The sequence below is a fragment of the Pristiophorus japonicus genome, chromosome 8 (genome assembly GCF_044704955.1).
Source record: "Pristiophorus japonicus isolate sPriJap1 chromosome 8, sPriJap1.hap1, whole genome shotgun sequence".
NCBI lineage: Eukaryota > Metazoa > Chordata > Chondrichthyes > Pristiophoridae > Pristiophorus > Pristiophorus japonicus.
In genome coordinates, this window is record NC_091984.1 from 113,429,737 (window position 1) to 113,450,712 (window position 20,976).

At 45.2% G+C, this 20,976-nt stretch overlaps 1 protein-coding gene across 3 annotated transcripts in view; it reads left to right on the forward strand.

The window, feature by feature from the left end:
* LOC139268148 (potassium channel subfamily T member 2) overlaps positions 1 to 20,976 on the forward strand; it is a 1,179,460-nt gene that overhangs the window by 700,613 nt on the left and 457,871 nt on the right. For all 3 annotated transcript variants that reach the window (XM_070886186.1, XM_070886187.1, XM_070886188.1), the window contains one exon: positions 2,832 to 2,966. In XM_070886186.1, coding sequence (XP_070742287.1) covers positions 2,832 to 2,966 — 135 coding nt within the window. The remainder of the gene's footprint in view (positions 1 to 2,831; positions 2,967 to 20,976) is intronic.

Genomic DNA, 20,976 nt, shown 5'->3' on the forward strand with positions numbered 1-20,976 from the left:
TGGAAAGTCAGCCAGGATCAAGTGAGCATCTCAATGGTGAAAGTCCTGCTCCACCAGTAATACCTGGTTCATTGGCTCTAGCTTTACTGCAACTTTACCACAACGGGATTATAATAAAATATCAAATCTAAGTTTTTTTTAGTTAGTTATCACACTGGGCTGGGCTTTCTGGTCCCATTCCCCGCACTCCCTCCTCTTCCCACCCCCTGGTTTTCTGGTGGACCTGTGATGCTGGGGTCACAAGTGTACTCACAGATGCACGCTCCACCATGTCCTTGCCTCCCTTCATTTTTTGGGGGGATGATTCACCCTCCATTTTAGAGACTGACAGCAAATGGAAAAAAAACCCTGAATTTTAGGCCAGAGGCTAGTTTTCCAGGCACTCAAAAGCATAACAGTTCTGTACTGATTTTGGGTCAATCTCTGATGCATGAAATGCATCAAAATATTTTCTTTGAAAAGTTGAGAATTAACTCTGAAATTGGTCTTTACCAAGATTCATGTAGTGTGCAATCTGTCCTTGATATTTTTTAAAAGCTCTTTTAAAAATAAAAACATTTGAGATTCAAAAAGCAACTTAGACCAGGAATTTCCTTGGCGTTCCTTCCACTCCGATGTGTGTAAATGGGGTTATGGCTCCTCCCAGTCCGAGGGCCGACAGTGGACAAATAAACTGATCAGTGGTCCACAGAACCCAATTCTGCCCAGATGAATAAATTTGTGCTTGGCAAGCTAAGAGTAAATTAACATGTGTTATGTGCTGCTCCCGATCCGCGATCATAACTTTGCCAGCAGTGCAGCTGTAACCCCATTTACACGTATCTGAGTGGGTGGAGCTGTAACCCCATTTACAGATATCGGAGCGGGAGGAGCCATAACCCCATTTACACACATCGGAGTGGGAGGAAATTCCTGGTCTAAGTTGCTTTTTGAATCTTAAATGTTTTTATTTTTAATAAAGCTTTTAAAAAATATTAATCAAGGACAGATTGCACACTACATGAATCTTGGAAAAGACAAATTTCAGAGTTAATTCTCAACTTTTCAAAGAAAATATTATGATTCAATTATTAACTATTTCCATCAATAATATACCCATGATTTTCGACAGATTGGTAATTATTTTGTTAAAATATAAAGGGCACATGAGAAGTTAATTTTACATTACTGGTGTAGAAATGTTATGTTAATGTTGTACAATTATCATTCTGCATACATACTGATTTAAAAAAAAATCATTCCTGGGATGTGGGCACCCCTGGCAAGACCAGCATTTATTGTCCATCCTTAACTGCCCTTGAGAAGGTGGTGGTGAGCTGCCTTCTTGAACCATGCATTGAAGGTACTCCCACAGTGCTGTTAGGGAGGGAGCCCCAGGATTTTGACTTATTATTTGTCCTGAGCATCACTTTCAAAAATGTACAAAGACCTCTGACCATTGTTGATTTTCAAGCTTTCCCTTTTGCTATTTTTTTGCTTGAACAATGAATGTTATGCCCTCAGACTTCACTGTTTAACCATAACTAAAAATAGATTCAAAGAAAAGTAATGATATTACAAGTACACTGATAGTGACTCTGCCTCTCGAACACTATAACTTACTGGGGGAGATTCTCAATGGCTCTGCTGCCCGAAATGGGGCATTGGTGCCATGGAAATCGCAGGGAAAGACTTACTGCCCCATTCCCACTCCCAGTCCGGCTGTCGCCATCCTGGAAGATCCCATCTGTTTCAGGCGGTGTGCCCTTTAATTCAGCCATGAACTCATTGAATGGCGATGCAGGCTAGAAGGGCTGAATGGCCTACTCCTGCACCTATTTTCTATGTTTCTATGTTAATATTCAAATTGGGATCCGATGACGTATATAGGACCCCGATTGCTATTTGACAAGACGACGCATCAGAAATGCGCTGAGCACTCTCCGCCCAGTATTACCCGATGGTACAGCGGAAGCAGACCACAAAAAAGTTATTTTTGCAGGGCCAGAAGGAGCAGGAGTGCTGCTCTGTGCTCAATGAAGATAACGTGGGCAACTGCTGCCTCAGGCTCCTCCCCCCCCCCCCCTCGATCGGTACCCCCTTCCTGGCCCCCTGCCAAGCTGCCTGATATCGTGCTGACCTGGAGCAGGCAACCAGCAGCATAGCGTCTGTGGCCCACTCGTGGCATAGCAATAAGATTCAGCCCTCAAAATGATGCACTCCACTAGTCGGTCGCCCAATAGTTCAAATCTTCCCCACTGTGTCTGCTTCTGTAGGTTCTCCATATTTGCCTTTGGTATCAAAACCAGATCAACGAGCCAAATGCATCAAAATGTATGCAGATCCACTTGAATCTTTGCCTGCCCAGTCCCAAAATTCGTTGAATTCTCTGGCCAAAAACAGGGTCTACACCTGAACAGTTAAGCTGTCTGTTCTCACCACAGGTGCTGACTGATGTACTGAGTCTTTCCAGCATGTTCAATGATTGCTAATTATTGTTGTATGGTGTGGGTGTGGAAAATCTGTGGTTTTAACATTCACTTTTACTAAATTAACGAAAGGAAAAATAATAACAAAAAATAGAACACTCAATAGTCAATTTTTTGTGAGGGGAAGAAATCACATGAAGGTGTAACATAACTTCTGAATTGCTGTGACATCCTCACATTACGTCATTGGCTTATGTGTTGATAAGTATTGTTCAAACACTATTTCAATAACTTTGCATTGATCATTAGCCATAAAATAACAACTTTATATAGCTCTAGTACTCTCTGTTGCATATTGGTTCATGACCAATGCAGGAACTTTTGAGATATTGCTCTAATTTTCACCTGTTTCCCGTCCAAAAGCCTAGATGATCTGCTGAGGTGTGGGGTGACATTTGCTGCCAATATGGTTGTGGTAGACAAAGAAAGCACAATGAGTGCCGAGGAGGATTACATGGCAGATGCTAAAACTATAGTGAATGTGCAAACGCTTTTTAGGTAAGTGATGCATCGTTATATAAAGGTGTAATCTTGGGTTTTAATTGGTGTAATGTAAAGCATTTAGGTCTTTTAACATTCAAAGCCACAAACTTTTATGTGCTGAGGTGATAAAAGTAGTGGTACCAAAATAGGGTGAAAAGAAAAAAACACCCAAATGCTGGAAACCAGAAACAAAAATAACAATTCTGGAAATGCACAGAAGCTGTGTTATAATCTAAAACTAGAAACGGTAGGTTAATGTTTCAGGGAGAAACACCTTTTCTACATGCTGACCAATTTGCTCTGAGTTTTCTGTTTTCACTTTGATGGTACTATGTGCTATAAGTCTAATTCTACCCTGATTGTATTTAGTGCACTAAATACAATCAGGGTAGAATTGGACTTATAGCACATAGTACCATCAAAGTGAATGTCTAATGCAGCATACATAGCAAAATGTGAACTGAATTAAAGCAAATTTTGGGTCAGGGAGGAAAAGAATCACGTCAATAAATATGCTTGCACAAACAAGAAGCATCATTCATACAATTTAAGCTGACATTTCTGCATCATGATTACAGAAAATGTCCTCCTTTCTACTAAAAATGTTAGAAGAGGAATGGAAATCTACTTCAGAATGAACAGCTGGCTTCTTGTATTCAAGGTTTTTTGACACCAGTACACTATTTATGGCACCACACGGAATAATTCAGCATCTATAAAATGAAGAATTCATTGGTGTGGGAGTTCCTGGATCCTCAATGCAGCAGCATCAGTGGGGTGGGATTAATGTCTTCAAAATCTGGGGAAGCTGACCCCCAAGGAATCTGCTAAATTCAGTAATGCTGGTGAGACATGGGCATGAGTCCCATCAGCAATAGGCCAGATATGTCGGGGAGGAGAATTCAGGACAGGGGTGGAGCAAGTGCACAACAACAGTAAATTGTATTTATATAGCACCTTCAATGTAGTGAACCATCCCAAGGCACTTTAGAGGAGTATTATAAAAAAATATTTGACACCGAGCCACATATGGAGAGACTAGGGCAGGTGACCAAAAGCTTGATCAAAGAGGTAGGTTTTAAGGAGTGTCTTAAAGGAGGAAAGAGAGGTTTAGACAGGCAATTTCAGAGCTTAGGGCCTAGACATCTGAAGGCATGGCCACCAATGGTTGAGTGGTAACCAGGGATGCACAAGAGTACAGAATTAGAGAAGCGCAGATATCTCGGGGTTGGGGGTTTTGGCGGGGGGTGGGGTGGGGTTGTGGGGCTGAAGGAGATTACAGAGAAAGAGAGGGGCGAGGCCATGGAGAGATTTGAAAACGAGGATGAGAATTTTGACATTGAAGCGCTGCTTAACCGGGAGCCAATGTAGGTCAGCGAGCACAGGGGTGATGGGTGAACGGAACTTGGTTCGAGTTAGGACACGGGCAGCCGAGCTTTGGATTACCTCAAGTTTATGTAGGATAGAATGTGGGAGGCCAGCCAGGGGTGTATTGGAATAATCAAGTCTAGAGGTAACAAAGGCATGGATGAGGGTTTCAGCAGCAGATGAGCTGAGGCAAGGGAGGAGACAGGCGAGGTTACTGAGGTGAAAATAGGTGATCTTAGTTATGCTGCAGATAAGGACATAAGAACATAAGAAACAGGAGTAGGCCATAGGGTCCCTCAAGCCTGCTCCGCCATTCAATAAGATCATGGCTGATCTGATCATGGACTCAGCTCCATTTCCCCACCCGCTCCCCATAACCCCTTATCCCCTTATCGTTTAAGAAACTGTCTATTTCTGTCTTATATTTATTCAATGTCCCAGCTTCCACAGCTCTCTGAGGTAACGAATTCCACAGATTTACAACCCTCTGAGAGAAGAAATTTCTCCTCATCTCTGTTTTAAATGGGTGGCCCCTTATTCTCAGATCGTGCTAGTCTCCCCCATCAGTGGAAACATCCTCTCTGCAGCCACCTTATCAAGCCCCCTCATAATCTTATACGTTTCGATAAGAACACCTCTCATTCTTCTGAATTCCAATGAGTAGAGGCCCAACCTACTCAACCTTTGCTCATAAGTCAACCACCCTCATCCCCGGAATCAACCTAGTGAACCTTCTCTGAACTGCCTCCAAAGCAAGTATATCCTTTCGTAAATATGGAAACCCAAACTGCACGCAATATTCCAGGTGTGGCCTCACCAATATCTTTTATAGCTGTAGCAAGACTTCCCTGCTTTTATACCCCTTCCTCTTTGCAATAAAGGCCAAGTTACCATTGGCTTCCTGATCACTTGCTTACCTGCAACTATCCTTTTGCATTTCATGCACAAGTATCCCTAGGTCCTGCTGTACTGCGGCACTTTGCAAACTTTCTCCATTTAAATAATAACTTGCTCTTTGATTTTTTCTGCCAAAGTACATGACCTCACACTTTCCAACATTATACTCCATCTGCCAAATTTTTGCCCATTCACTTAGTCTGTCTATGTCCTTTTGCAGATTTTTTGTGTCCTCCTCACACATTGCTTTTCCTCCCATCTTTGTATGGTCAGCAAACTTGGCTACGTTACATTCAGTCCCTTCTTCCAAGTCATTAATATAGATTGTAAATAGTTGGGGTCCCAGCACTGATCCCTGCGGCACCCCACTAGTTACTGGTTGCCAACCCGAGAATGAGCCATTTATCCTGACTCTCTGTTTTCTGTTAGTTAGCCAATCCTCTATCCATGCTAATATATTACCCCCAACCCCGTGAACTTTTATCTTGTGCAGTAACCTTTTATGTGGCATCTTGTCAAATGCCTCCTGAAGTCCAACTACACCACACACTTTATCCACCCTGTTCGTTACATCCTCAAAGAACTCCAGCAAATTTGCCAAACATGACTTCCTCTTCATAAATCCATGCTGACTCTGCCTGACCAAATTTTGCTTTTCCAAATGTCCTGCTACTGCTTCTTTAATAATGAACTCCAACATTTTCCCAACCACAGAGGCTAACTGGTCTATAGTTTCCTGCTTTTTGCCTGCCTCCTTTTTTAAATAGGGACGTTACATTTGTAGTTTTCCAATCTGCTGGGACCTCCCCAGAATCCAGGGAATTTTGGTAAATTACAACCAATGCATCCACAATCCCTGCCGCGACTTCTCGATATGGTCGAAAGCTTATTTCAGGTTTAAATATGGCACCAAGGTTGTGAACAGTCTGGATCAGCCTTAGACAGTTATCAGGGAGAGTGATGGAGTCGGTGGCTAGGGAACAGATTTTGTGATGGGGACTGAAGACAATGGGCCTGAAATTGGTCAAAGCCAAGTTCTGCCCGTTTTTTGGTGGTCCCCGGGTGGTGTGTGATATTTTACCGCCCGGTACTGCTGGGGCCGAGTGGCCGAGAGCTTCATCCAGCTTTTCTCGGCAGTAGCAGGAGTGGAGTGCAGCAGGCGGAGGAGGCCTTACGACTCAGGAATCATCTGAGATCGCTGTGGGGGGGAGAGAGATCGCTGTGGAGGGGTGAGAGAGACTGCAGGATGGGGGGTGGGGGACAGACTGGAGGGTGAGTGAGACTGGGGAGGGAGAGAGAGGAGAGAAAGATCGCTGTGGTGGGGGGGTGGGGGCGGGGAAGAGAGATTGGGGGTTGAGAGAGACTAATAACATTTTTATTATAATTTATTAATAAAGGAGTAAATAAGGCTTTATTAGAACATTTATATTATTGGCTAACATTAGAAAATACTACAATCCATTAAAAAATACATCAAACTGTGGAGAACTATAAAAATCTGTGTAATATCAAACAAACCTGTCAGCTCTGTGTCCATACTGCCAACTTAATATCCATTTAAAAGCACTTTCTCCAGGACGATATGCAGTTCCGATGGTATGTCGGTGGTATGTCATGAAACTTGCACTTTTGGGCAGTATGTGGGTGGTTCTGTATGGGCGGGTTGTGTGCATACCGCCCGGCGTTATGTCACTCATTAATCTTCCGTCGGCAGAATGTACCTGTTTTTGACTAAACTTGCATTTTTCAGCGGGTAGTGAGCGGTATGTCGATTAATTTCGGGCCCAATGGCTTCAGTCTTCCCAATATTTAATTGGAGAAAATTTCTGATCATCCTGAACTGGGTGTCAGACAAGCAGTCTGTCAATTTAGAAGAGGGGTCGAGAGATGTGGTAGTGAGGTAGAGCTGGGTGTCATCAGCGTACATGTGGAAACTGACACTGTGTTTTCAGCTGTGTCACCAAGGGGCAGCAGGTAGATGAGGGGCCAAGGATAAATCATTGGGCGGACACCAGAGGTAACAATGTGGGAGCGGGCAGAGAAACCATTGCAGGTGATTCTCTGGCTATGATTAGATAGATAAGAGTGGAACCAGGCGAGTGCACTCCCAGTAAGCTGAATGAATGGGGAGGCATTGATGGAAGGGCTGCTGGTTAACAGGTTGAGCTCTTGGATGAAGAATTGAAATGTCTGATGTGGCAGAGGGAAATGGCCAGCATCTGAATTATCCGAGGCTGATATGGAAGTGCTGCTATCGCAAATTAGAGAATGGAGGTATGCCATTGTTGGAGTACAAGAAGCTGTCAAATGTAACAGCATGGACCATGTGGATAGAGGTGGCTGTAGCTGTGAGTGGGACCTCTAGAATCTCAAGGGCTCCCCTTCTTACAGTGTGGGAGGAAGTTTAATGACTACATTAAATCAGCAAAAGTAAGGGTGTTTTCAGATGAATAAGAGAGCAGTGAATTGAATCACAGAGAAGGAAATGCTCTTTGAACTATCACATGGCAGCATGTGCCTTGCCCAGAAGCAAAGTGACTCAGCAAGACTCATGTCAATTGTGTCACATCCTGTAATGCATGCTGGCTCATTGAAATCTTGCATCCTAGGTCCTTGCTGCCTTATTCCTGCTATTTTTACCATCCATTCCCCGAATCCTGATTGATTGTGACTGTAGGATAAGTAGACGACAACAGCCAATTAACACTCTGCATTCCTCTTGTCGAAGAAGATGGCACACAATGTCAGAGAATGTTAGGACGCTGGCGGAGAAATCTGACATTTGATATTGTTTAAAGAGGAAGCAATTGCAACCATTGGGCATAACATATGTCAGCCGTTTACTGCAGAACCCATGGATGATGATCTGTGGGTACTGCCGTGAAGAGAAGGATGCTAGCTTAGCATTAAACACACATGGATGTACAGAATGGCCTCTCCCAAGATGTGTCATCATCATAGGCAGTCCTTCAGAATCGAGGAAGACTTGCTTCCACTATAAAAGTGAGTTCTCAGGTGGCTGTATAGTCCAATGTGGGAATTACAGTCTCTGCCACAGGTGGGGCAGACAGTGGTTGAAGAAAAGGGTGGGTGGAGAGCCTGGTTTGCCGCACGTTCCTTCCGCTGCCTGCGCTTATTTTCTGCATGCTCTTGGCGATGAGACTCGGTTCTCAGCGCCCTCCCGGATGCTCTTCCTCCACCTTGGGCGGTCTTGGGCCAGGGATTCCCAGGTGCCGGTGGAGATGTTGCAATTTATCAAGGAGGCTTCGGGTTGTCCTTGAAACGTTTCCTCTGCCCAACTGGGGCTCGTTTGACATGTCAGAGCTCTGAGTAGAGCGCTTGCTTAGGGAGTCTCGTGTTGGGCATGTGGACAATGTGGCCCGCCCAACGGAGCTGGCCGAGCGCCGTTAGTGCTTCAATGCTGGGGATGTTGGCCTGATCAAGAACACTGACGTTGGAGCATCTATCCTCCCAGTGGATTTGCAGAGGCAGCACTGGTGGTCTTTCTCCAGCGCTTTCAGATGTCCCAAGATGTGTAGCAGATAGCTGGGATAGCCCCGCTGTCCATTGCCTTATTTGCACCAGCAACTGAGAGGTACCAGCTCATTGTAGGGCAGTCTGCAGAAATCGGCAGCTGCAGAAGGAGCATCTGCAAACTTCCCCGACTTCATCAGTGATTCAGGCAAGTCTGCCAACTCAATGTGGAAGCACTGAATGAAGACGGCAGTTTCTGGAGGACTGTCTGGAGAGATCAATGTCAAACAGATCGCAAAGTATATGGGGCAGCATCTCAGAGTGACAAATCGTCACTCCCAGCATGTTGTGAGTTCACATGCAAAAAGTTGTGCCTGTTATTGAAATGAGCTGCACAGTTAGAGAATGCAGTTGGTATAAATATGGGGGGGTTTAAACTTGGAGTGTGCAATGCCACATGAGTGTAATCAGTAGTTTCCAAAACTCTAGGGAATCTGATAACTTCAAAAACATTTGACAGCCCTCTCAGTAATCTGTCTGGCAGCACTGTCGAATTGTATAAATTCAGGTGCCTGGCAAAGTCGGTGTTGGTGGCTTGTCATATAGAGCAATGCACAGCAAATTGGATGATCTGGCAAAAGTCCCCATCTGGCTCCCAGGAATGAATCTTTGGTGTAAAGGTTGAGAGCTGTGGTCACTTTCTCTGCTCCTGGCTCTCATGTGTCATTGGCAATGGGAGTGCAGCATCTTGGGGTACTGTGCCGCGCTCTGAGACCACTGGGAGACCTCTGCCATCTGCCACCAGTGTTCCTGGCTAACAGCTCCCGCGCCTCCTCCATCCCTTCAATGTTATATATTATTTGTTGGACAAAAACTCGGTTCCCACTATGGTCTTGGTGCTTAGTAGGCTTTTTGCTGCTGGTGTATCTCCCTCGTGCCTCCCACAACAGCCAAACAAGCACACACCACACCCACACACGCTTTCACGCCCTCTCTGCTCCCTCTCTCCCTGTCTCCTCTTCTGCGCATGTAATGATGACCCCTGACCTCCTGAATCACGGGAAGTGAGCATTGCCATGTCGTTGCTAAGGACAGCGTCACTTTACAGCAGAAGGTCACAGAGATTTACCGCTAATGCCCATTTCATATTGCTCGTGGTAACAGCCAATTTTTAAAATGGAGACAAGGGGCTTTGAAAATGGGCGACAAGCCGGCGATCTGAAAATCCATTTTTCCAGCCCACACCGGAAATACCGCCCATTTTTGGGCAATTTGCACAAAAGTGTAAAATCTAGCCCTTAGTCTTACTGGATGGGTAATGCTGGGATGGTATGGCTCTCCTCAGGTGCTCCAACGATTAATTTGGATTCCTTTACTGCTTCCTGATACCCTTCCACCAGTATATATAATCACATTAAGTGGGATTCCCATTGACAAGCCCATTGTGGAGTCTAAGTTACTGATTCTCTTTAAATATAATGCCTTGCAAAGGTAATGCAGAATGTAGGCGAAGGCTTCCTGAGTTGGAAAAAAAAGAAAAGAAAGACTTACATTTATACAGCGTCTTTCACAACCACCGGACGTCTCAAAGCGCTGTTACAGCCAACAAATTACTTTTGGAGTGTAGTCATGTGGAAACTTGGAGTAGGCGTTTCTTCAGTGTGCCCTGAAAAGTCAACAGGATTTATACTGGGACACTTCAGCAATGGAACACTGGCATACATTGGCCCTGTCCAATGTTCTTTTTCCCAAAAAGGCGCTGTTGCTGAATTGCATCCTTCCCCCATCCCAGGAATTTTGGTGCCTTAAGCTATTTAATAGTTGTTCATGGTGGACATAGACAAGAACATGTGTAACATGAATTACAACTATTAAGTTCGGCTAACAAATATTAATGAGATTACCTTTGAGGGTTGGTACCATATATTAATACATCAGCAGACTACATAGAAATCACTGTAATGATTAACCAAGACCACTATTTGAATAATGATTACTATGCTGCAATTCTTGTATCTGCTTTGTATCTGTATTCTGTACATCTGGGGATTTCTGCCAATGTGGGAGAGCTGGCCTACAGTCGAGTCAAGCAATGGGCTGACATAATCATACTCACAGAATCATAACTTTCAGCTAATGTCCTAGACTTTTCCATCACCATCCCATGGCATGTCTTGTCCCACCGGCAGGACAGACCCACCAGAGGTGGCGGCACAGTGGTATACAGTCAGGAGGGAGTGACCCTGAAAGTCTTCAACACTAACCCCAGACCCCATGAAGTCTCATGGCATCAGGACAAACATGAGCGAGTAAGTATCCTGCTGATTACCACCTACCATCCTCCCTCAGCTGATGAATCAGTACTCCTCCATGTTGAACACCATTTGGAAGAACTATTGATAGTAGCAAGGGCACAGAATGAACTTTGGGTGGGGGATTGCAACATTCATCACCAAGTGTAGATCGGTAGCACCACCACTGAGTGAACCTGCCAAGTCCTGAAGGACATAGTTTCAAGATTGGGTTTGCAGCAGGTGTTCAGCTCATCCGAACCAATCTACCTGTTGCAGATGCATCTATCCCTTCATAGGAGTGACCACCATACAGTCCTTGTGGAAATGAAGTCTTGTCTTCACATTGAGGACAACCTCCATCATATTGTATGGCCCTACCACAGTGCTAAATGGGATAGATTGAGAACAGATCCAGCAGCTCAAAACTGAGCATCCATGAGGTGCAGTGGGCCATCGGCAGCAGCAGAATTGTATTCCCCCACAATCTGTAACCTCATGGCCCAACATATACCTCACTCTACCATAACCAGCAAGCAAGGGTCCAACCCTGGTTCAATGAGGAGTGTAGAAGAGCATGCCAGGAGCTGCATCAGGCATTCCAACCTGGTGAAGCTACAACACATGCATGCTGAACAGTGGAAGCAGCATGCTATATACAGACTAAGTGATATCACAAGCAATGGATCAGATCAAAGCTCTGTAGTTCTGCTACATCCAGTCGTGAATGGTGCTGGATAAATAAACAATTACCAAAAGGAGGTGGCTCCCTGAACATACCCATCCTTGATGATGGTGGAACCCACACGTGAGTGCAAAAGACAAGGCTGAAGCATTTGCAACTATCTTCAGCCAGAAGTGCTGAGCGAATGATCCATCTCGGCCTGCTCCTGATGTACCCACCATCACAGAAGCCAGTCTTCAGCCAATTCGATTCACTCCATGTGCTTTCAAGAGATGGCTGAGCACACTGGATACAGCAAAGGCTCTGAGCCACGACAACATTCCAGTTGTAGTGCTGAAGACTTGTGCTACAGAACTAGCCACCCCTCTAGTCAAGCTATTCCAGTACAGTTACAACATTGCATCTACCTGACAAAGTGGAAAATTGTCCAGGTATGTCCTGTCCAGAACAAACAGACAAATCCAATCTTGCCAATTCCCACCCCATCAGCCTACTCTCAATTATCAACAAAGTGATGGAAGGTGTCATCGACAGTGCTATCAAGTGACACTTATTCACCAATAAGCTACTCATCGATGCTCCGATTGGGTTCCGTGAGGACCACTTGGCTCTAGACCTCATTACAGCCTTGGTCCAAAAATTGGCAAAAGAGCTGAATTCCAGAGGTGAGGTGAGAGTGACTGCACTTGACATTAAGGCAGCATTTGACTGAGTGTGGCATCAAGGAGCCCTAGCAAAATTGAAGTCAGTGGGAATCCGGGGGAAACTCTCCACTGGCTGGAGTCATACCGAGCACAAAGGAAGATGGTTGTGGTTGTTAGAGGCCAATCATCCCAGTCCCAGGACATCGCTGTCGGAGTTCCTCAGGACAATGTCCGAGGCTCAACCATCTTCTGCTGCTTCATCAGTGACCTTCCCTCCATCATAAGGTCAGAAGTAGGGATGATTGCTGATGATTGCATGATGTTCAGTTCCATTCGCAACTCCTCAGATAATGAAGCAGTCTGTGTCTGCATGCAGCAAGACCTGGACAACAGTCAGGCTTGGGCTGATAAGTGGCAAGTAACATTTGTGCTTCACAAGTGCCAGCCAATGACTATCTCCAAGTGGCAAGTAACATTTGTGCTTCACAAGTGCCAGCCAATGACTATTTCCAAAAAGAAAGAACCTAACCACATCCCCATGACATTCAATGACATTACCATTGTCGAATCCCCCACCATCAACATCCTGGGGATCACCATTGACCGGAAGCTTTACTGGACCAGCCACATAAACACTGTGGCTAAAAGTGCAAGTCAGAGGCTGGGTATTCTGTGGTGAGTGATTCACCTCCTGACTTGCCAAAGCCTTTCCACCATTTACAAAGCACAAGTCAGGACTGTGATGGAATACTCTCTACTTGCCTGGATGAATGCAGCACCAACAATATTTAAGAAGCTCAACACCATCGAGGACAAAGCAGTCCACTTGATTGGCAAAGAGCAGGGGAGTGAGACTAACTGGATTGCTCTTCGAAAGAGCCAGAGCAGGCTCAATGGGCTGAAAGGCCTCCTTCTGTGCTGTAGTTTTTTTGATTCAACGTGCTATACTACACCATCCACCATCTTAAACATTCACTCCCTCCACCACATGTGCAACATGGCTGCAGTGTGTACCATCTACAAGATGCACTGCAGTAACTCGCCAGGACAGCACTTCTCAAACCTGCGACCTCTACCATCTAGAAGGACAAGGGCAGCAGGTGCATAGGAACACGACTACCTCCAAGTTCTCCTCCAAGTCACACACCATCCTGACTTAGAAATATATTGCTGTTCCTTCATTGTCGCTGGGTCAAAATCCTGGAACTCCATATCTAACAGCACTGTGGGAGTACCTTCACCACAAGGACTGCAGCAGTTCATGAAAGCGGCTCAACACCACCTTCTCAAGGGCAATTTGTGATGGGCACAGTGACGCCCACATCCCGTGAATGAATTTAAAAAAAATTAGAGCTCTACTTGTGCATCCAAGTGTGCAGATACAGAGATCCATTGTGATGGACCTCTATAATTCGCTGTATAATGCAGATCTGCTGACTTGATTATCAGTTTCACAGCCAAAGTTTGAGATTGGAGGGTGCAGTATAACTGCAGCCTAAACCACACACTCAGGCCGCGATTTCCCCTACCTGGGCGGCGTCAAGGTGGGAGATGATGGCGGCTGGGAACGACTCTGCTCCTGCGGTGATCCCGGCCAAAGGAAGATCTTCCCCTAATGAGCCTTGTTAGGCCCACCCTGTGCGTTTCCCGGCCCAATTAAAAGAACGGGTCTGGTGACGTCACTGGATGACGGGATTCTTGCCAGTATGCATAAAGGGGTCATGGCCCCGTTTGCTGACCGTTGCTTTTTCAGAGCTGCTGCTTCTTAGGCTGTCCCTCAAATCGAGGATAACTTGCTTCCACGCCAAAAAGGGATGAGTTTAATGAGTCCACAGGCATTTCAAATGAAGGACCTAATATTCCAGGTCCCGAAATACATGTTGAAGGGTGAAAGATGCCTGTGCGTGGATTTTTTTAACGTGTGGTGGCCGTTGCACACCAGCCACCACACAGGGCTACAGAGCTTAACCCTGGTGTGAGTGAGTGCAGGTCTCCACCATGACCCCAGAGAGGCAGAGATGAGCGCATCATTTTTGTGATGAGTCCCTCCATCTTCTTGTGGAGATAGTGAGATCACGTAGTGCGGATGGCATGAAGAGACCTCCCCAGCAGACAAAAGCAGCGTTTCCTCACATAGCCTAAGATATGATCGCCATTTCAGTAGTGCCTCGCACTTGCGTACGGTGCCGAAAAAGTTTCAATGATCTTCTAAGATCAGGAAAAGTGAGTATAAAGCTGCACTTGCCTTGATGTTGCTGTGCCTGTCATCACATCCCCACCACTGTGCATTGCCAACCCTACTCCTGCACAATGTTAGTCACCCCAAAATCCCTTGGACCTTAATCAATCCCTCTCTCTCTATTGACATTATCATTACTTTCCACCCCTCACACGTGGCCTCGTCGTAATGTAATGCAATGACAGCAAGTAACAGCAGAAAAGGAGGCAACTTGGTATTGTCAAGCCACTCCATCAAAGTCTCCCTGTAATGCTATATCCCATTCCATAAATTATGCTCATTCCATCAGTTTCAGTTAATCTTCTCTTCTTTCCCTCCTTGCAGGAAAAGATTTCCCACAATAAGAGGGAGAGGGAGAGAATGGGAGAAGGCCCTGAATTGATGTATTACTTGACCCATGTGGAGGAGGCAACACTGGAGATTGCTGGAATGGTGGGGCTTCTGGAAGTGAGGAATGGAGAGAGGAGCTCAATAGAAGAAGCTGGTGACAGAGTTATTATCCATACAATTGCATGCCTTTCATCAGTCACTCATATGAGGCGTTATGTGAACAGAAAATGAATGGTCATGATGTGTCAAATGGTATGTGTCTGCACTTGACATCTCATATATGTGTCTCATGTCTTTACTCTCCCCCAGGTCCATCAGGAGCCCTTCCCCCCTTCTTCCATTGTCCATGAGCAAGAGCAACAAGACTCCTCAGAGGAGCCTTCTGCCTCTGAGGGCGCAGCACCACCTCAGACAATGCAACCCAGCATCAGCGCAGATGTGCACACCTTGGTGGGTCCGTTGCGAGGTAGAGTAATGTTGTCACTGGTTTGTCACAGATTATAAGTGAGCAAGAACAGATGGTGGAGACAGGGACAGCAGTGGAGACTCCTCGTTGGAGGGCACAGGATGCTCCTACCTCTGCTCGGCTGCATGCAGACACTGACGCCTTGGGGAACATCTAGGAAAAAGGCGATCCTGGAGCTTCAGGAGCAAGTGCCGGAAGCTTTGACTGGTTTTGCGACCATGGTGACTGTAAGTGTACAGAGAATGGAGAAGTTCTTCACCAACCTGAGCACCACGTGTGCAGTCACTGGCATCTACAGCTTCCTTGATGGATAGGATGGCCACCTGTATGGAGGAATCACAGCACCAGTGTAATGACAACAAGGTTTCACTTCTAAATAGATGGGCATCTATGGAGGATAGATAGGCATTGTGATATTTTGAGACACAGTAAACACACACACTTCACAATTTGGCTGCTGGATATGAACTGTGCTGAGCACATGGTTTTATTGTTATCAGATCAGTAGTCCACTAGGTGGAGTAGTCCACTAGACGGCTCAACAATTATTGAAGAAGTTAATCATAACAAATAATCATTGTACATGACTTGCATGATACACAGAACTCTTGATATACATTTCTCAAATGGAACCCATTTTATGTTTCCAAATTATATAGAATTCTGTAACAAAAACAAGATATGAATTTATTTTCCATAGTTACAAATTAAACTTAACCACTTGTTTTCTGTTTTGAAGAGGATGCCTTCTTTCTTGAACAGAACTTCCCAATCTTGTTGTAGGATTTTGACTCATTCTAGGTTGAGCCTGAGGAGAGTTTTTCTCCAAAGGCTGACCTTGATCTACATTTGAACTCTCTACACGTTCAGACTGATTGTCTGCCTGACTCCCACTCAGACTTAAATTCTGACTTTCTCTTGGACTTGTTCTGGTACATCTGCTGTAGGATTTGCTATTGGTACTCTACTTGTAACAAGACTATCTGACTCATCAGAATAAATTGAATCATCCTAACTTTCAACTCCTTCCACATCTGTAGGTAAGATATAATTAATGTATGAGAAATAGAAAATTTTTCCCTATTGGCTTTAACTTGTGATGGGATGGCAATCTGGATATAGCATCAGCATTACTGTGATCAAATGATCGTCTGTACTCAATGTCATATGTATATGCTGACAAAATCAAAGCCCATCTCTGCATTTGGGCTGCAGCTAGGGTTGGAACTGGGGACTTTGGATGGAGGATCGCTGTCAGGGGTTTATGGTTAATAACTTTGTTAAACTTACGACCAGACAAATATTTGTGAAACTTCTTGACCTCAAAAATCAATGCGAAAGCTCCCTTTTGATCTGCGCATAATTCCGCTCACTGGCACTGAGAGTGCGTGAAGCAAAAACAATTGTCTCTCCTCCCCACTATCTGTACATGAGTGCCCCAACTCCGTATGCGAGGCATCACATGCTAGCTTGATCTTCTTAGATATGTCACAGTGAACTAACTTGGTACTCTCTACTAACTGGCTTTTACACTATTCGAATGCTGTGTTACATTCTTTTAATCACTTCCAAGGGACCTATTTTTTCAACAGCTCATTCAGTGAATATTACAATGCAGCCAGATTTGGGAGGAACTTTCCGTAATAATTGAAAAGACCTAAAAATGATTGAAGTTCAGAGACATTCTTGTGTGTGGGTGCATTTCTGATTGCATCCAGCTTTCCCTTTGTTGGATGTAAACCATCTTTGTCTACTCTGTGCCCTAAATAAACCACTGAGTTTTGAAACATCTCATACTTGTGAGCAGTCACTTGTATTCTGTGCTTCTCCAGCCTTTTGAGCACTTCATTCAACACCTTATCATGGATTTGCCTGTTTGGTGCTGAAATGAGTATGTCATCTAAATAACACACTACCCCTTCAATCCCTTGAAAAATTTGGTTTATCACCTCTTGGAATATGTCCCGGGTAGAAGACACTCCAAATGGTAGCCTGTTGACTGATATAGGCCTAGGTGAGTATTTATAATCAAGCATGACTTGGACTCTTCATCTAACTCAAGTTGCAGGTAGGTGTTTGTTAGATCTAACTTTGAAAAGATCTGGCCACCTGTCAGCGTTGTGAACAAATTTTCCACATTTGGCAAAGTATTGGTTGAATTACACTGGGTGCAGCCCAATTACTTCTATCTACCTTAGAGATAATGTCCTCAGTTTCTAATCTTTTGAGTTCTCCTTGAGTGTGTATGGTACAGAACGTAGCTTGCAGGAAACTGGTCTTGCGCCCTTCTGCACTCTGACACTTGCCTTGAAGTCTTGGATCGGACTGCCTATCTCGGGGAACACCTTCGGATACTGCTTGGTGACATCATCTTTGCTGCAAATTTCGCTTCCATGCGAAAAATCTCATAAGAACATAAGAAATAGTAGCAGGAGTAGGCCATACAGCCCCTTGAGCCTGCTCCGCCGCTCAATAAGATCATGGCTGATCTGCAAAGCTCAGTCCTGAAAGTTTCCAAAATAATAGTGAATGGATAGCTTTTTTAAAGCTGCAATGTACTCACCAATATCTTCATCATTTAATTGATTGCGTTGTAAGATTACTAAATCTTTGGCATTAAATTGACAGCGAGACCGATTCTTTTAAAACAATTTGGAATAGTTTATTAAACACAAACACATGCACATCTATCAGCATTCGTCAGCTATCCTACAGATCTACTTAGTTACAACCGATACAATAATATTACAATTAAAAAAGGTATCCGTCACTTCCCTTTGGCAAAGCACATGACCTGCTCCTTTGTCCGTAGAGAGACATCCTGCCTTTTGCCGTGTGCTTAAGAAAAGAGACAGACCACTCTTTGGCTTGAGTTTTTATACCTCTTACGACCATTGTTTCTCAGAAAGCCTCAGGATTGGGTATTATTTCCAGGGCCATTCCTGATTGGCTTCTTCTCATACAAATGTCCGTCTGGAGGGCCAGTGTCTTTTCTTAATTAGGTTAATGGCTTTCCAATTAACATATTTCCTAGTTTGATGAGTTTCAATTCATGGAGACAAGAACTTGGGGAAGTCATCCATTTTGTTTCTTTTAACACTGCAGCTTTTCCGTACAATCGACACTTTTATTTATATATATATTTATATATATATATACAGAATCAAATTTATCATTACTAAACACTTTTATTCTTACAGCAAGTTCCAAAATGATAACTTTTAGCAATTTCCAGGGGCTCAGAACTGTAGAACTGTTCTCAGTCAGTGGCGTGACCTTTGGTTTTATGGGGACAAGCAATTTTTCAGGGTTACATACACCTCAGGGCCTGCTTCAGTGCACTTGGCCCATGAGAAGGATGATGGTGGGGGGCTCCTTTCCAAGCGTTCCAACTTCCACGCCCTTGCCAACCTCTCGGTCAGATGCCTCCACGGACAGTGATGGACGAGTCTGCCCTTGCACAGTTGCAGGAGGAGCAGACTTTGGCGGGACCCACACAGGCTCCAGAGGACGACCGCCAAAGGCATCTAAGCAGGTGCAGCAGGAAGGTGAGGGGGCTGATTTGACATCTAGCAATGGTGGTGAGGATGAAAACAAGGGACTAGTAATTGTTTGTCTGGTTTATGTTGTTGGTGTAGGGTTATGCCAACATGCGGATGCCTGTGGCAGCCAATTGTGTGACCTCCTCAAAGTTAGTTGAACCTGGCATTTATGAGGGCATCCCTGACGTGACAGACAGCAACTATCTCACGTTCTGATCTTAATTGCACTGCCGGCTCCTCCAGGTGTTCCTCATCATTGTTGCCAACATCATAGTGCGCCTCCTCCTCCTCTGATGATGATGAGGTTCTGCATTCTGCGCCATCTTCCTCATCTAGCGCTAGTCCTGCGCGATGTTGTGCAGAGCGCAGCAGACCATGACTATTCTGGAGACCCTGGCTGGTAAGTGCTGAAGGGCTCCTCCAGTAATTGTCCAGCCATCTGAACCGCATTTTTAGCAAGCCTATTGTTTGCTCGATTATACTTCTGGTCGAGATGTCGGTCTCATCATTACATCCCTCTGCCTCGTTTGTTGGCCTCCTCAAGGGTGTTTTGAGCTGGGTCTTGAGGGGATAGCTCTTGTCACCAAGCAGCCAGCCGGAAAGATGGTTTGGCGGAGCACAGAGCTGAGGGACGGTGGACTGGAGCAGGATTTAAGAATCGTGGCAGTTGCCAGGGAACTTGGTGCACACATGCATGATTATCTTCCTGTGGTTGCAGACCACCTGTACATTAAGGGAGTGGAAGCCCTTGCAGTTAACAAAAGCTATTGGGTTGTGATGGGGGGGTGCCCTGATGGCCATATTCGCAGTCAATGATGCCCTGAATCCATGGGAAGCCAGCCAGAGTGGCAAAGCTGAGCGCCCGCTCAGTAACACTGGCTTCATCAGTGGAAACATGTATATAGTTGGCTGACTTGTTAAAGAGAGCACCGGTTGTTATGTCTTTAAATGCTCTGATAATGACTCCACGAGGCAATGTAGTGATCTTTGTCCATTTAATGTAACTCCAGAGTGAGGATCGCACATGGTGGCCTGCCTTTAATACTAGGCCTGGCACACCTGTACAGGTAACCTACAAGTCTCCCACTGCAGTGCTCTCTGGTGGCACACCTTAGTGACCATACAGCTGGTGTACAAGTTTCCCATAGCAGTGCCCTCTGGTGGCACATCATATGTAATAGTACAAGCAGTAAACATGTTTGGATACATGACATCGGTGACCTGTGTGATGTATCTGTGGATGGCTGACAGTGAAATGTATGCAGTAGATGCCTGGAAAGAGCCTGAGGCGAAGAAGTTGAGGGCAAGGATGACTTTGACAGCCACTCGTAAGCTGTGTCTACACCTTCCTCTGGGCTGCAGATCTTGCTCCAGCAATGCGCAAATGTAGGCAACCACCTGGCATGATAGCCTGAGTCTCCTTTGGCATGCTACTCCATCATGTTGAGGAAGCTCATCCTCTGCCTGTATACCCCATGCTAGGGTATCGCCTCTGACATGGTGCAGCCCTGCACTGATGCCCTCTGTCCTATGCAGCATGAGATGGCTCAGGAGACGGTTGGTGCTCTTGCTGCTGTGGGTGTGGTTGATTCTGCTACTCCTGCGGCTGTTCCTCATCAGAATCTGAGGGCCAAGGTGAGAGAGCACAAATCATGCCCATTCTGTTGTTAGATATGCCAGCTGCAGTTGAGATGACAGAAGCAATCCGTCAATGGTCAGATATGTTCTTCCAAGAAGGTGACAGTGAATAGAGAGTTTCTTCAAAGACTTCCAAACCGCATGAAGCTGAAAATTCCCTTCCAAATACTGAAGGCTCCAGCTTCTGAGATTGGAAAGTGAACAGCTTTGAAATGGTAGCTTCTATACACCCTTTTGCAGCTGTCACGCATTGAAACCAATGAAGAGTTGTTGAGAACCCGACACACTTACCGGACGTGTTTTCCTAGGGATGCGAACATAAGAACATAAGAAATAGGAACAGGAGTAGGCCATACGGCCCCTCGAGCCTGCTCCGCCATTTAGTAAGATCATGGTTGATATGATCATGGACTCAGCTCCACTTCCCCGCCCGATCCCCATAACCCCTTAT